The sequence below is a fragment of the Dipodomys ordii genome, unplaced genomic scaffold (genome assembly GCF_000151885.1).
Source record: "Dipodomys ordii isolate 6190 unplaced genomic scaffold, Dord_2.0 Scaffold67, whole genome shotgun sequence".
Lineage (NCBI taxonomy): Eukaryota > Metazoa > Chordata > Mammalia > Rodentia > Heteromyidae > Dipodomys > Dipodomys ordii.
Window position 1 is genome coordinate 11006646 of NW_012267283.1, and position 15734 is coordinate 11022379.

Below are 15734 nucleotides of genomic sequence, written 5' to 3' on the forward strand. Positions count from 1 at the left end.
CAGCTCCCGGCACAGCCTTGCCTGGCCGTCTTCTGCACATTCTTCAGCATGGCAATCCCTTCCATTCATTCTTTGATCTCCCCAGTTTCTCTTGAAGGATTTTAAGCCTATGTCACCCACACCTTCTCTGCCTCCACTTCCCCAAATGGACCTCAGTGGCACATCCAGAAACTCATTCCTGAGTGGCTGCTTGTGTGCCTGGCACTGCATCAGACACTGCAAATGGCACAGGGAGCAAGGGGCCACAGGCCTTTTCCTGTGAACAGTAGAATAGAGTAAAAGTTGTTTATATAAATGCATAAGCTACATGAACGCATAAATGCATGACCATGCATTATAACAAGGACAATGAAAACACAAACAGCACACAGTGTTGTGTGAGAAGCTAGTACAAGAGGGTGATTGGATGGATGCTCAGAAAGTTGACATTTAATCTGAGACCTCCACCCCACTCCAATTTCTTTTCAAAAGGTAGTATCTTGTCACTGGATTCCCTCCCCCCACCCCCTCAAGATACTGAAACAGCAATGTCCTGAAAAAGAACAAGCTCTGGGATAGGTCAGGCCTAGATTCACTTCCCAGCTGAGGAACTAACTCAACTTCCTCTTGAGAGAAATCACTTCAGTGACCACCAGAGGGCAGTAGCGAGAAAAGAGTGTGCAGGCCTCAAAGTCCAAACCTGTCCAACACTGGAGAGCGGCTCCAAGCTACAAGGCCTGTTTCCTGTTGCCTAGGGCCTGGCATCATCTTCCTACTCCCAGACTTTGCACTCACAGTTAATGCCTGTCCCTGGTCTGATCCTCCCTGTGGCCCAGTTAGGACAGTGAGTCTATGATTTGTCTCTACCCCTTCTTCAGAATCCCTAAAGCTTTAGCAACTTCCTGTCTTCTGTCCTTATGCTGTCCTAGGGAAATGTGGACATTCACAGGGCTTCAGGAATAGCACATTTATGGCTTCTGCCACCGGCCGCCCAAAGCTGCTCAGTTCTCTTCCCTTCTCCTTCCCTCTTTTCTCTCATACCATTTTGTTTTTGTTTTGAGATGGGGTCTTAGGCTCATGTGAAACTTGTCCCCTGTGCTGGGACTATAGCCACCACATCTAGCTTCCCATCTCTTGGATTTTAACTCTAGTAACATCCTAATAAACGACCAGGAATCCTCAGTGTGTGTGTGTGTGTGTGTGTGTATTGATATGCACTTCCCTCCATCCCTGCCCTATCCTTAACTCCTGGTGACCATTACTACATCATTTCAGCATGGTTTTATAGATGCAGCTCTACAGAATGTAACCTATAATGGGCTTTTCCATACAGCATAATTATCTAGGGAATCCATCCAGGTTTCTTCATGTATCAAAGTGTGTTCCACTTCATTACTGAGTAGCATTCCATACTATGGAAACAGTACTGCTTCTCTCTCTCTCTTTTTTTTTTCCTTTGCCAGTCCTGGAGCTTTAACTCAGGGCCTTTTCAACCTTTGGTTCTTCCACTTGGGGGCCTCCTTCTCAGCAGAGCAAGCTTCTGGCCCTGTAGCAGCTGCTGGATCCTCAGCGACTGACTGGTCATGGAGCTGGGAAGCAGAGGCCAAGGCCAGTGGGCCTGAATCCATGGGATGGCTGCTCAGGTCCTTTAGTGTAATTTTTCTATCTTTTTCTGCTATTCCTTCCTTCCTTCTTCCCTCCCTCCTCTCTCTTCCTTGATTTTTCTTTCTTTCTTGTGCCTGCCCTGTGGAGTGAACCCAGGGGATAGGTGCTGTCCCTGAGCATTTTTGCCTCTGGTAGCTAATTGGAGATAAGAGTTCCATGAAATTTCCTGCCAGGCTGGCTTTGAACTGTGATCCTCAGATCTCAGCCTGAGTAGCTAGGATTACAGGTGTGAGCCACCAGCACCAGACAGTAACTTAAAAAAAAATTACAAAGGTGATGTACAAAGAGGCTACAGTTGCATAAATCAAGTAAAGAGTACATTTCTTTTTGGATAGTCTCACCCCTTTGCTCAATCTCTCCCAGTTCACTTCTGGCTATTTTGCTGGTTACTTGGAGATACAGTTCATGGACTTTCCTGCCCTGGCTGGCTTTGAATCATAATCCTCCGATCTCAGCCTTCTGAGTAGCTAGGATTATAGGTGTGAGACTTTGGCACCTGGCTGAGATCTACCTTGTGCATGTGAGAGTTTCTGGGGGTCTGGCTTATTTTGTTTAACATGACTGTCTCTAGTTACATCCATTTTCATGCAAATAACAATTTTATTCTTTATGACTAAATAATATTCAATAGTGCAGATGTGTACACATACATTTATTTTCTTTATCCATCTGTTCATGTGTACTTAGGTTGCCTCACAGCTTGGCAATGTGACTAGCATGCTGTAGCATGGGTATGCAGGTGTCTCTATTGTGGGACCACAGCTGACTTAACTGTCACCCTGTTGAAGTACATCTGGCGGTTTCTAGTCAGGAGCTGTTATGACTAAAGCAACTTGAAACACTTGTGCACATACTTTGCATGTGAAGATAAGTTTTCCTTTCCCTGAAATAATGATCAGAGACAATATCTGCAATAGTTACATATTTAGTTTTATAAGAAACTGTTAGGCTGGTGCTGGTGGCTCACGCCTGTAATCCTAGCTACTCAGGAGGCTGAGATCTGGGGATCATGGTTCAAAGCCAGCCTGGGCAGGAAAAGTACTAGCCTTGAGTTGAAGAGCTGAGGGACAGCGCCCAGGCCCAGAGTTCAAGCCCCACAACTGACAAAAAAAAAGAAAAGAAAAGAAAAGAAAAGAAACTGTTGGCCAGGCACTGGTGGTTCACAGGACTGTAATTCTAGCTACTCAGAAAGGCTGAGATTTGAGGATTGAGGTTCAGAGCCAGTCCTGGCAGGAAAACCTGTGAGACTCCTATCTCCAACTAACCACCAGAAAAATGGAAGTGGAGCTATGGAATAAGTGGTAGAACTTAGCCTTGAGCAAAAAAGCTCAGGGACAGAGCCCAGGCCCTGAGTTCAAGCCCCATGACAAGGAGGAGAAGAGAAGAGGAAACAACTATTGGAGCCTCTAATTATTGGGCTGGGAATGTGGCTTAGTGGTAGAGTGCTTGCCTAGCATGCATAAAGCTCTGGGTTCAAAAACTCAGTATCATATAAATGGAAAAAGCCAGAAATGGCACTGTGGCTCAAGTGGTAGAGTACTAACCTTGAGCAAAAGAAGCTCAGGACAGTGCTCAGGCCCTCAGTTCAAGCCCCAGGACTGGCAAAAAAATAATAATAAAATAAATTATTGCTGAAACTTCAAAACAAAGGGGTGGAAGGTAGGGAGATGAAGGAAGAAAAGCAAAGAAAGTAGAAGGGAAAGGAAGAAAACAAGGAGGGGGAGGGGAGAAGGGAAAGAGAAGGGAAGAGAAAAGAAGGAAGCAGAAGAGAAGGAAGGAGATGGGAAGGAAAGGGAAGGAAGAGAAAGGGCAGGCCTTGGAGCAGAACAAGGGGTGTGGGAGACATCTCAGCCCTGGCACAGGGCACAGACAGGAAGTTTCAGTGCAATCAGTCCAGTGGCTGTGGCCGATTGGTGCTAGCATCAAGGAGGTTGGGAGCCAAGGCTGTTTCGGTATGAACAACATGACTAAAGGGGCAGGGTACTCCTGAAGGACACTATCTATTGACTTCACCATTTAAACACGTGTGTGTGCACACACACACATATGCATGATGGCCATCTATAGGCCAAGAGCCTAAAACAATCCTCAGAGGAGCTAGTCCTGTCCACACCTTGATTTCAGACTTCCAGCCTCCAGAGCTGCTGATCAATCTCTGTGGTAACTTCCACTGTGCAGTACTTCATTGGTCCCAGGAAACTAACTGCCCTACTACCCTGGTTCGAGGAAAGGCTGTAAGCACCACTGTGCAAAGCCCAGAGGGACAAGGCAGGTGCATGACCTAGAGGTCTCACTGGCGCGGAGTTAAGCTGGAACAGCTACTCCAGATCCATGAGGGTGCCTGGACATAGTGAGGACCTGTGCAAGGTCCTCTTTGCCCCCACTTTGCCTACAAGGCTAATGCCCTTGTTCTGGTTCTTACACATGAGGAGGGATGTTTGCTTGTGCTTGTGCAGGAAGTGTGGACACAAGCAGTCGCATGAACAAGATTGAAGGAAGGTGCAAAAGCAAGGCTGGGGAAGGGGGTTTTGGAGTAGGTTGTGGGGAGATTCGGTGCCAGTGGTGCCCTGTAGGAGTGCTAGGCAGGCAGAGGTTCCTGAGCAGAACTGCACAGGAGGGCCAGCTGTATGGACGAGCTGGGCTAGTCCATGCAGATCCAGGGACATGTCACTGGAACTGGCTCCTTTTCTCCTGTCCTTGCACTTGTTCAACACTGGTGCTGAACAGACATCCTCTGAAGTTTCGCCAGCAGGCCTGCTAGCTCCCTCGCTCCCAGGCTTCTCTCCCAAGAATGGCACAAGGCAGGAAAAGAAGTCAGCCTTGTTCTGCAACCATCGCTCTGAGCATCACTTTCTACAAAATGGAGAATGGTTTCAGATCCTCCTACCGCCTCCTCTGAACGGATGTGGAAGAGCTGTGTGAATGGACACAGCAGATCACTGCTTTTGGCAGAAGTGAGCCAGGTAATGTCACATACCTGTCATCCCTGTGACTTTGGAGGCTGAGGCAGGACTGCTTGAACCTAGGAGTTAGAGGCAACACAGCCAGCCTCATTTCAAATTTGGATAAAGAGGCTCAGAAGAGCTTAGACTGCAGCTGGCCAAGACTGAACTTGGCCCGAAGTTTGCAGGTGGCTGTGGAAGCGTGGGTGACTACAGAAGAAGGGCCTGACAGGAACTCCCACTTCAAGGCTGGCAGGCCCTGCCACCAGTGCCAGCTTTCACCCACTTACCACTGTCCTAGCTCCTCAATACAGAGGGCCTAACATCAGCCTGAAGAGAATTTCTTCTATGGCTCACACCTATAATCCTAGCTACTCAGGAGGCTGAGATCTGAGGACCACAGTTTAAAGCCAGCACAAGCAGGAAAGTCCATGAGACTCTTATCTCCAATTCACCACCAGAAAACCAGAAGTGGAGCTGTGGCCCAAAGTGCTAGAGCACTAGCCTTGAGCAAAAAACCTCAGGGACACTCATGTAATTGTAATCCCTCTGAATATCACCTTTATAAGGTCAATTAATAAAAAGATAAAAAAAAAAGTTCAGGAACAGTACCCAGAGTACAAGCTCCATAACCAACACAACAAAAACAACTTCTATAGATTCCTTATAGACCCAGGCCTTGGCTGAATGCACACCAGCAGTCTGTGCTGTGGACTGTCCCCAGCCCTTCTCAAACTATACCTCATAGCAATACAGCCCTGCCATTGTATTGGCTCACAAGAGTGGGCGGGGCACTAGATTGGAAAACTGAGTTCCGAGAAGTAAAGGTTCTTCTGCAAGTTCAGAGTGTGAATTTCCAATTAACAGCAACATTGTCGGTATTATGGGCACTGTAGTTATGTAGTTTTGCCAGGTGCTGGTGGCACAAACCTGTAAATCCTAGCTACTCCGGAGGCTGAGATCTGAGGATCATGGCGGGAAAGTCCCCATGAGACTCTTGTTTCCAATTAAACCACTCAAAACCCAGAAGTGGTACTGTGACTCAAGTGGTAGAGTGCTAGCCTTGAGGATAGAGAGGCTCAGGGACAGCGCTTAAGCCCTGAGTTCAAGCCCCATAACCAACAAAAAAGAAAAACAAAAGTTTCATAGTTTCGGGCTGGGAAGGTGGCTCAGTGGTAGCGCGCTTGCCTTGCATGCCTGAGGCCCTGGGTTCGATTCCTCAGCACCACATAAAAAAAAGCCGGAAGTGGCGCTGTGGCTCAAGTGGTGGAGCGCTAGCCTTGAGCTGAAGAGCTGAGGGACAGCGCCCAGGCCCAGAGTTCAGGCCCCACAACCAGACCAAAAAAAAAAAAAGTTTCATAGTTTCAACTGGAAAGCTTTTGTTTTTACCACCTTAAGCCTTTTGAAGCAAGGTCTTGCTAGCCATAGCCAGTATGTACTGTCCTCCCAGGCTGAGGAGAAAGAAAGGCCCTTTAGAAGCCTTTATCATTAGGACTGTGCTAGAGCCCCAGCTGGGGTACAGGCAAGTGGTGGCTTGGGTTGAGGGCAGGCAGGTGACTGGCATGCCAGCCTGCCTAGTCAGCCATTATTTGGCTGGGTGCCTCTAAATTCTTCAGCTTCCACATCTAGAAAAATGGGTTGGCTTATTATTTTAAGGGACCTTGAGGACTGAAAAAGAATCTTTCTCAGCTAGGTCCAGTGACACAAGCTTGTAATCTTAGCTACTTGTGAGGCAGAGCTGAAGGGGATAATGGTTAGAGGGCAGTCCAGGCATGAAAGTTCACAAGATTCCATCTCACTCCATGGCTGGACATAGTTGTGTTATCCCAGCCATCAGGGAAGCACAATGGCTGGGTTCAGTGGTGTGCCCAAGTAAGCCCCAGTGATGTGGGAAAGCACAAAGAGGAGGATTGCAGCCCTGGTTGTCCTGGACAGAAAGCAAGACTTCACCTCAAAAGCAAAATGGGGCTAGAGTATGGTCCAATCTCCAGTACTGCAATAATAATAATACAAAGTGGATTGCTGCTAGCTCATGCCTATAATCCTAGCTACACAAAGGCTGAGATCTGAGGATCACATTTTGAAGCCAGCCCAGACAGAAGTCTGTGAAACTCTTTTTTTTTTTTTTTTGGGGGGGGGGGTCTGGTCGTGGGGCCTGAACTCTGGGCCTGGGCGCTGTCCCTCAGCTCTTTAGCTCAAACCTAGCGCTCTACCACTTGAGCCACAGCGCCACTTCCAGCTTTTTTCTTTTTGCTTATGTGGTGCTGAGGAATCGAACTCAGGGACTCACGCATGCAAGGCAAGCGCTCTACCACTGAGCCACCTTCCCAGCCCTCTGTGAGACTTATCTCTAAACTACCAAAAAAAAAGCTTGAGATGAAGCTGGGTCTCAAGTGGCAGAGCACGAGATGTGAGCAAAAGAAGCTGAAGGACAAAGCCCAGGCTCGGAGTTCAAGCCCCAAGACCAGCACACATACACCAACTCCTTCCTTCCCTCCTTGCCCCCCCTCCGTCCCCCTTTTCCTCCAACACAAGTGTCTCCTGGTTAGTGACAGATCTCTTGTGCTTATTATGCTCATCTGAATCCAGACCGATGCCAAGAGTCTGCCAGGGTGTATAGGGTGTGTGCCCTACTGCCTAGGACTCAGTGCTGGGTATGGCGCTCTCACCTGCCCCTGTGCATGACCAACAGCCTCCTCTGGCCTCTGGCTACTGCTACCCCTTCCTCCTTCCATGAGCTTGACCAAGCACAGATGTCACATCCCATCAGCTCAAATCCTTTCTTTGTTCCTCAGCAGAGGAACTGGGAGGAAGAGCACGAGAAGAGAGGACTAGTACCTGCTGTTAGCTCTAAATTGCTGGGCTACACGGGGTCCAGATAGCAGGAACCACCTGTGCACACACTAAGTTTGGGCTCCAGGTCCACAGTTGAACTGGAGGCTCCCCAAGGGACTGGTACTGGGAAGGTCCAATACCAGTCAGTGGTCATCTTCCAGGGCTCTGGACTCCTTTGGAGGCCTTCCACCTGGTTCCTTCTCCCTCAGACAGGGAAAGGACAGTGTTGTCATAAGCACATATCTGAACTCCTCTCTATTAAAACAAACTTTCTATTTTTCAGTGTTCCTCCCCCCTAAAAGTCCTGCTCCATCAGGGATTATTGAGCTGGCTAACTGGCTCTGGGAAGAGCTTCCGTCCTTGTGGCAATCTTGGTGGCTTGCCTGCACAACTGTTTGGCTGCCTGAAGCTATTAGTAACTTGATTCCCTTCCAAACTGTCAACACAGCACTACCCTCAGCCTCATTAAAATTGATGTCAGCACAACATGACAGGGCTGGAGCAGAAGGTCACAAAAAAGGGTAGTATAGTCCCTTGTGTTCAACTGTCTTTCTCTGGTGGTTAGGGTGATATGGGCCAAATGGGAATTCCAGTAATGGAAGGAATCCAATCTACAATTCATCCTCCTATAGTGATCCTACGAACCAGTTAAGACTACGGTGGTAGGGCTCCTATTTGCTCAGCTGTCACTCTACCACTTGAGCCATACCTGGCTTTTTGCTGGTTATTTCAGAGATGGTGTTCTAGTGGCCTTGTCTCCTTCCCACCCATGCCTAAAAGAGGATGTGCTTTAAACTGCAATCCACCACATCTCAAAACTCCAAAGTAACTAAGATTACCAGTGTGTCCCAGCACCAAGCACTTTTTGGTCATGGGGCTTGAACTCTGGGCTTGGGTGCTGTCCGTGCACTCTTTAGTTCAAGGCTAGCATTCTACCACTTGAGCCATACTGCCACTTCTGGTTTTCTGGTGGTTAATTGGAGATGAGTCTCATGGGGACTTTCTGGGATGGTTTTGAACCACGATCCTCAGATCTCAGCCTCCTGAGTAGCTAAGATTAAGGCGTAAACTACTGGCACCCAGCTATACCAATGCCCTTTAATCTAGTATGGCTGAGCTTCAAGCCTCTATGAGGGCCAGAATCCTGTCAACTTCTGGTAAACTAAAAGAAAATCATGATACAAACAAAACATGCCTTGAGGATTTCCTAAGGCCTCTCACTGGCTACAGTGGAAGGTCAAGCTGACACTTTACACAGTGAATACAAAAGAAAAGTGTGGCCTCTACAAGGCCTGTAAGAAAAAGGTCCAAATTATTTCTCCAGCCTCATCTTCCTCCCAATATCTTTCTCCTTCTCTAGTCCAATTTGCCTCCTGGTATCTAAATGTATGCAGTTACTTCCTACTTCTGACCTGCTTCCCATGACCCTCCTCCTCTCTCCACCCCCCCTCTTTTGCTCTTGCTAAGCAGGTACTCTACCAGTCCTCTTTAGTACTGGTTGAAATGGGGTCATGTTTTTTGCTCAGGCCAACTTGAACCACCAACTTAATTACCATTCCTAACATAGCTGGAATAAGTTTGCACCATCATTCCCAACTTCAGTTGGGATGGAGTCTTATGTATTGTACTGCCTGGGCTGGCCTGGTACAGCGATCCTTTGCATCTCAGCCTCCTTTCTAGCTTGGATGACAACACAAGCAACTGTGCCCTGCTATTGGTCAAGAAGGGATTATGTGTGAACTTTCAACCTGCTGGCTTTTAGAACTGTGATCCTCTAGTTCTCAGTTCCTCAATAGTGGATTTCTGTCACTACTTACCACCAGACATGGTGGCATACACCTATTATCCCAGTTAGACAGGAGGAAAAGATCAGAAGGATGAGGCTTTGAGGCAAAAAAGCTTGCAAGAGCGCGGTGGCTCACAACTGTAATCCTAGCTACTCACGAGGCTGAGATCTGAGGATTGCGGTTCAAAGCCAGCGCAGGCAGGAAAGTCCATGAAACTCTTATCTCCAATAAACCACCAGAAAACCAGAATTGGCGCTGTAGCTCAAGTGGTAGAGCACAAGCCTTGAGATGAAGAGCTGAGGGACAGTGCTCAGGCCCAGAGTTCAAGCCCCATGACCGACAAAAAAAAGCTTGCAAGATACCATGTCAATCAAAGCCTGGCCATGCGCCTGCAATCCTAGCCGTGTGGGAGGCATAAACAGGACAATGGCCCCAGTCAAGCCTGGGCAAAACCACAACACCCCATTTGAGAAATAACTAATAAAAGCTGGACACTGGAGCTCACACTATAATCATAACTACTCTGGAGACTGAGCTCTGAGATAATGGCTTAAAGCCAGCCCAGGCAGGAAAGTCTCTGAGGCTCTTATCACTAATTAGTGGAGTGGCAGCTCAAATGGCAGAACTTGAGCAAAAAAGCTTGAGGACAGCACCTGCCCAGGCCCTGAGTGTAAACACTAAAACAAAAAAACCTGAAGCATGAAAGGCTGAGGGTGTGGCAGAGTATAAGTCTAGGCAGAGGGGTCAGAGTTCAAACCCCAGTACCACCTAAAATAAACTAATTTTACTTATATACTTACACATACATCAAGTTTCATCCTAAAAAACTTTCCCTAAAAAGGACTTTACCTAGTACAGTGCCAGTGGCTCATGTCTGTAATCCTAGCTACTCAGGAGACTGAGATCTGAGGATCCTAGCTTGAAGCCAGACCGGGAAGTAAAGTTGGGAAGTAAAGTCGGTGAGACTGATCTCCAATTAACCAAAAATGCTGAAGTGGAGTTGTGGCTCAAGTGGTAGGGCAGCTAGCCTTGGGCTAAAAGTACTGTTCGGCTGTGTCCACATCTGAACCAAATGTTATAGCAAAAGATAGAATCCTCTGGCTGAAAGGAGCAGAGCCACATGGTTTCCTCTGAAATAAATAGGATACAATCTAGTTTATGAAACCTCTGCTCTACACTCTTACCTGCTGAGGCTCTTGGTCCCTGGGTTTCATAGGTGCTACCTTCCGGCTCATGTCTTCACTCCCTTGTTATGGCTAATCTTTTTAAAAATCTGTCCATTTTCCTCTTGCCCAAATATGTCTGGGCATATCCTAGGTAAAACTGGAAAGCTCTAGAAATTAGCAGGAAAAATAACCATCCAAAGTTGTTTGGTATTTGACAAGATTTGTAAAACTTGTAGGACACTTAGACTACAGAAGAAACCATTAAAAAATGTACCAAAGGGGCTGGGAATGTGGCTTATTGGTAGAGTGCTTGCCTAGCATGCATGAAGCCCTGGGTTTGATTCCTCAGCACGACATAAACAGAAAAGGCTGGAAATGGTGCTGACAAGAAGGCAGAAAAGGCTGGTTTGGGGTGGGGGGTGGGGACATGATGACTGGAAGTAGAGCTTGGAAAAGCTCAGGGACAGCACTCAGGCCGAGTTCAAGCCCTAGGACCAGCACCAAAAAATAAGGTACCCAAAAACATGGATTTGAAAGCACAAACTGGGGAGTTTCACTAATACCATGTTAAGTTTTTCTAGTTATAATGCTAATTAAATTCCTCCCACTTTCATATTGCCTTTATATTTACTCTAGAAGCTGTAGGTAAGATTTACTGTAGTAAATGTAGGACTGTAGTCATACATCATGTCGCTGAATGGCTGAACCACTGGACCTTCCCCTCCTAGTCTTGGAGCAGTGAGTTTCCACGATCTGTTAGGTAGGACTGAGCTGACCTCAAGTCTGCCACCCATTCCTCCTGAGGCTCTCACACACTGCTCCTGCCTGCCCCCAGGATCTTGCTAACATCAACCAGTCAAAACTGTATATTTCAACATTGGCGTGAAACACATTTTTTCCTCCAGACCTTCTTGTCAAGCAAGGGTCAGATTGAAAAGACTTCAAAAAGTCATGTGGTCACATCTCTTCAATTTTAGACTAGAAGAGGACCTAGACCTCAACACGAAGTCATAAGGAAAATGAATGGCAGAACTGAACAGTAAGTCAGATCTCTTGGGATTCCAGTTAAAGGGTATCCTTTGTTATCAATCTTTTTTACTTATGTATTATTCAAACCTAGAAGTATTTACTAGGCTTCAAGGCTCCAGATTATTTGATTTCAACCTGTTTTCTTAAACTTGAACATGCTAGGCAAATGTTCTACCACTGATCTACACATTCCAGCCCCCTGAATATTATTTTCAAGATTAATTTACTCCTGCAGTCATTAAGGATGAGGATCTACTTGTGCATTTCCTCATCAGTAACTACTAACATAAGAATGCCAAATAACCTGTTCTTTAGTATAATTTAGGATGAGCTCACAATTAGAGCTCAATTTAAAAATGTAAGCATACAATTAGGCTTTACCAAAGAGTAACATGTTTATTTCACGTTAAGTCTTAAAAATACTTTTCTGGCAGTTATCACATAAAATGTCCTGATGTTAAAAAAAAAAATTAAAAAGAAAAGCATGGAAAAAAAGCAGACCCAAAATGTTAAGATTTTATTTACAAAGCTTTTTTTGTTGTACAGAAAGTAAAAATGCTGTTACAATCTTGGTGTAACTGGTTGCCACAGAGGGCTGACTCACCAATCACAGCTATCCACACTACAGCAAGAGTCTTACACAAAAACCTAACAACGCTTACAATTTTGTTGGGGCCAAGTCCCCAAGCTTGGTAGATGACCAAGAGGGACTAAAGAGAGGAAGGTGGAATGTCACAGGAACTATTCTTTGGCTCTTTGGGTGGGTGGGAGTCCTGGGGTTTGTATCACAGCTACCTTTTTTTTTTAACAGCTACCAAATCCATGAGCAGTCCAACCAATACTGAACAGTTCTGGTTTTGCAGGTTATTCAGGGTCTTAATCATCTTCTCCTTCATCATCTGTCTCTCTCTTCCTCTTTTCACCTTTCCCACTTTCTTCCTCATCTGTGCAACAACAAAAGTTGACAGTGAGACCGACAGTGAGACCACTGGAAAGGCATTTGCTAAATGGGGATTGCCTTTGGAGTCAACCATGTTTTGGTGGCTGAGACAGAATTAAAATGACAAATAGGTGGTGACCACAGAATCAAGTTAGGAAAAGTGCCTGTAATCCTAGCTATTCAGGTAGCTAAGAGATGAGGAAGATGATTCAAAGCCAGCTGGAGCAGAAAAGTCTGTGAGACTCTTATCTCTGATGAATCACCAGGAAACCAAAGTGGATTTGTAGCTCCAAGTGGCAGAGCACTAGCCTTGAGTAAAAACTCAGGGACAGCGCCCAGCCCTGGGTTCAAGCCCTGGGACGGACTGTCCCAACCTTTCCAAAATAAAAATAAAAAATCCATGCTGATTTTACTGAAGATGAATCTGTTAAAATTCTTTGAAGTTAAAGTTCTTTGAAGGCAGAGACCAAGTCTTTGCCAATGTCATGTCCACTTAGTTTAGTCCTATACATGGCAAAGAATGGGTGCTGAGTGAGAAGCAATGTAAAAAAGCACAGAAAAAAAAAAAAAAACCCAAAATGACCAGGAAAATTATGTAAGTCACTTCACTAGTCTCAGCTGTGGTGGGAAGAGGAATAATTCCACAAGAAAGGTGCTACTACATGCTAAAAAAAAAAGAAAAAAAGAAAAGGAAAAAAAATTAAATCCAATTACTGTCAGAAAAATCTTCTGACAGTAAGCCAACAAGAGGTCTATAACATTTAAAACACAGAGCCAGGGCTGGGAAGTGGCTCACAGTAGTAGAGTGCTTGCCTCACATGCAAGAGGCCCTGGGTTTGATTCCTCAGCACAACATGAGCAGAAAAAGCCAGAAGTGGTACTGTGGCTCCAGTGGTAGAGCGCTAGCCTTGAGCTGAAGGACAGTGCCCAGGCCCAAAGTTCAAACCCCACAACTGACCCCCCCCCAAAAAAAACAGAGCCTAAGTTGTACAAGCCCTTAGCATACCTAACTTACAGCAGCCCAGAGCTGCACCAGTGCATTATATTGATGGGACTGGAGGCAGGAAGTGCACAGTGACCCTCTTATCTAGCGGCAATAAGTTGTAAAAGGTGAACATTTTGCCAGGCACTGGTGGCTCACACCTGTAATCCTAGCTACTCAGGAGACTGAGATCTGAGCATCACGGTTCAAAGCCAGCCCGGGCAGGAAAGTCTGTGAAAATCTTATTTCCAATAAACCACCAGAAAACCAGAAATGGCACTGTGGCTCAAGTAGTAGAGCACTTGCCTTGAGAGGAAGAGCTGAGGGACAGCGCCCAGGCCCAGAGTTCAAGCTCCACGAAAAGGTGGATGTTTTCAGCCATTTTTACCAGAGGACCCAAGTATATTCATGAAACTTACCTTCCTCCTCATCCTCATCCTCATCTTCTTCATCTTCATCAACTTCTCCATCATGTCCAAATTCTTCTTCCTAAAAAAGAAAAAATAACACGGTAAAACTGAGAAGTACAAAGATAAATATACTTGCAAATAAATAATACACACATTAAGGAGAAAACTCTTGCTGCATGGACACTGACAATTTACTTGAAAACAAACAAAAAAACAAACAGGAGGACGGTGGTAGAGTGCTTGCCTAGCATGCACAAGGACCTGGGTTTGATCCCAAGCATCACAAATATATAAGGAAAAAAACAAAAACAAACATTCCCTTCAAGCTGGATATATGGCTATGATGGTGCACACTGTAACCACAGCACTTGGAGAAGAATGAGGCAGCAAAATACTGAGTTAAATCCTAGCTTGCGCTATACAGGAAGATCCTGTCTCAAAACACTTTTTCCCCTGAAACATTAATAATAACCAGCACCGGTGGCTCATGCCTGTAATTCTAGCTACTTATGAGGCTGAGATCTGAAGATCTCAGTTCAAAATAAGCCCAGGAAGTGAAGTCAGTCAGACTCTCATCTCCAATAAAAGCCAGAAGCAGAGCTGTGGCTCATGTGATAAGAGCACTAGCCTCAAGCTGAAAAAGCTCAGGGACAGCACCAAGGCCTTGAGCTCAAGCCTAGCAAAACAAGAAGAAAAAAGGCCAGAAGTAAGTAGTTAATCTTTAACAGCTGTGTGCACCCCAACCCTCTTTCCCTTTTACTGCTGGTACCAGGGCTTGAACTCATTTATCAGGGTCATGAACATGGGATTCCTGTGAACTTCTCTGCTTGAACTGGCTTTGAACCCCTGATCCTCCCGCCTAAGCTTCCCAAGTCCTCTGACTACAAGTGACTACTACATTCCCTTTGTAAACAAAACTTCCTTAAGCAATCATAATTATGACTATCATTAATTATGAGATCATACAAATGTTTTCAAAAGCAGGCTTGCACATTGATGAAAACGAACATTTTTCTGCCTGTTTTTTTCAAAACTCTTGAAGGCCAAACTTGAGTCACTACAGTTTCTCCTGTCCTCATTTGGAATCCTCAAGGATACTGTTTTAATTGTGTCCGGTAAATAAATCACCTACACTTTTAAGCAAGTATTTAATTTTGCACTCAACTTGTTAATTTTAACATGGCATGCATGTAATTCATTAAATAAAACTTAAATATACTACAAGTTCAGACTTGATAAATACCTAATTCTTTTCAAAGTAACAACAAACATACTATCACCTTTACCATTCCGTTTCTTCAATGTACTGAATACTAAAACCACTCCTTTGTAAAGGTACAAGGCCAAATTTTACCTTGCAGTTGAGCACTTGTCTGGTCAGCATTCAGTAGGTATTACAGGGGACAAAAGCTGCAGCAGTCATGACTAAGATTATTAACTATTGTCTTTCTTCTTAACCCACATTTGACTTTGATACAGGAAGCAGAGCACAAAACATTCACTGACCTCACCGCTGACTTCATCTTCATCTTCTTCCCCTTCTATATCTTCGTCTTCATCTTCATCCTCTTCTTCATCAAAGTCTTCCTCCTCACCATCTTCATCTTCCTCATCCTCCTCATCTTCTCCTTCTGAAAGCAGTCCCAAAAGGAATTCACTAAATACTTTTGATGCCCCCCAGGATATATTTGCCAAGACATACAGGCACACAGCTAAGAGCTAGCTGGCCTGTAGGGTTTCACCTCCATCAGGAATATCATACCCTCCCTTTCTACCACGTGCTATTATATAGCTCAGTCCCCTTAATCCAAGAGTATACCATAAAATTACAAGATTCCAAGTTCTTGTGAGTAGATGTGTATTACCCTTCTTGCTGACAAAATAAAAAAATGTATGGGATTTGCTTTAAAATTTGAAATGTTTAGAAGCTTTAGCACAGCTTTGCTTTGGTGAAGGACACATGTCTTCTAGTTCTGCCTTTTAAGTTTTTGTTCATGAT

General features: G+C 45.3%; 1 protein-coding gene across 1 annotated transcript in view; it reads right to left on the reverse strand.

Annotated features, from left to right (window-relative positions):
* Positions 1-11901: 11901 nt before the first annotated feature.
* Positions 11902-15734, reverse strand: part of Anp32b (acidic (leucine-rich) nuclear phosphoprotein 32 family, member B) — a 30276-nt gene continuing 26443 nt past the window's right edge. The window contains exons 5-7 of the mRNA XM_013023329.1: positions 15242-15366; positions 13745-13814; positions 11902-12347 (exon numbers count right to left, since the gene is read on the reverse strand). Coding sequence (XP_012878783.1) covers positions 12280-12347; positions 13745-13814; positions 15242-15366 — 263 coding nt within the window. The 3' untranslated portion in view covers positions 11902-12279. The remainder of the gene's footprint in view (positions 12348-13744; positions 13815-15241; positions 15367-15734) is intronic.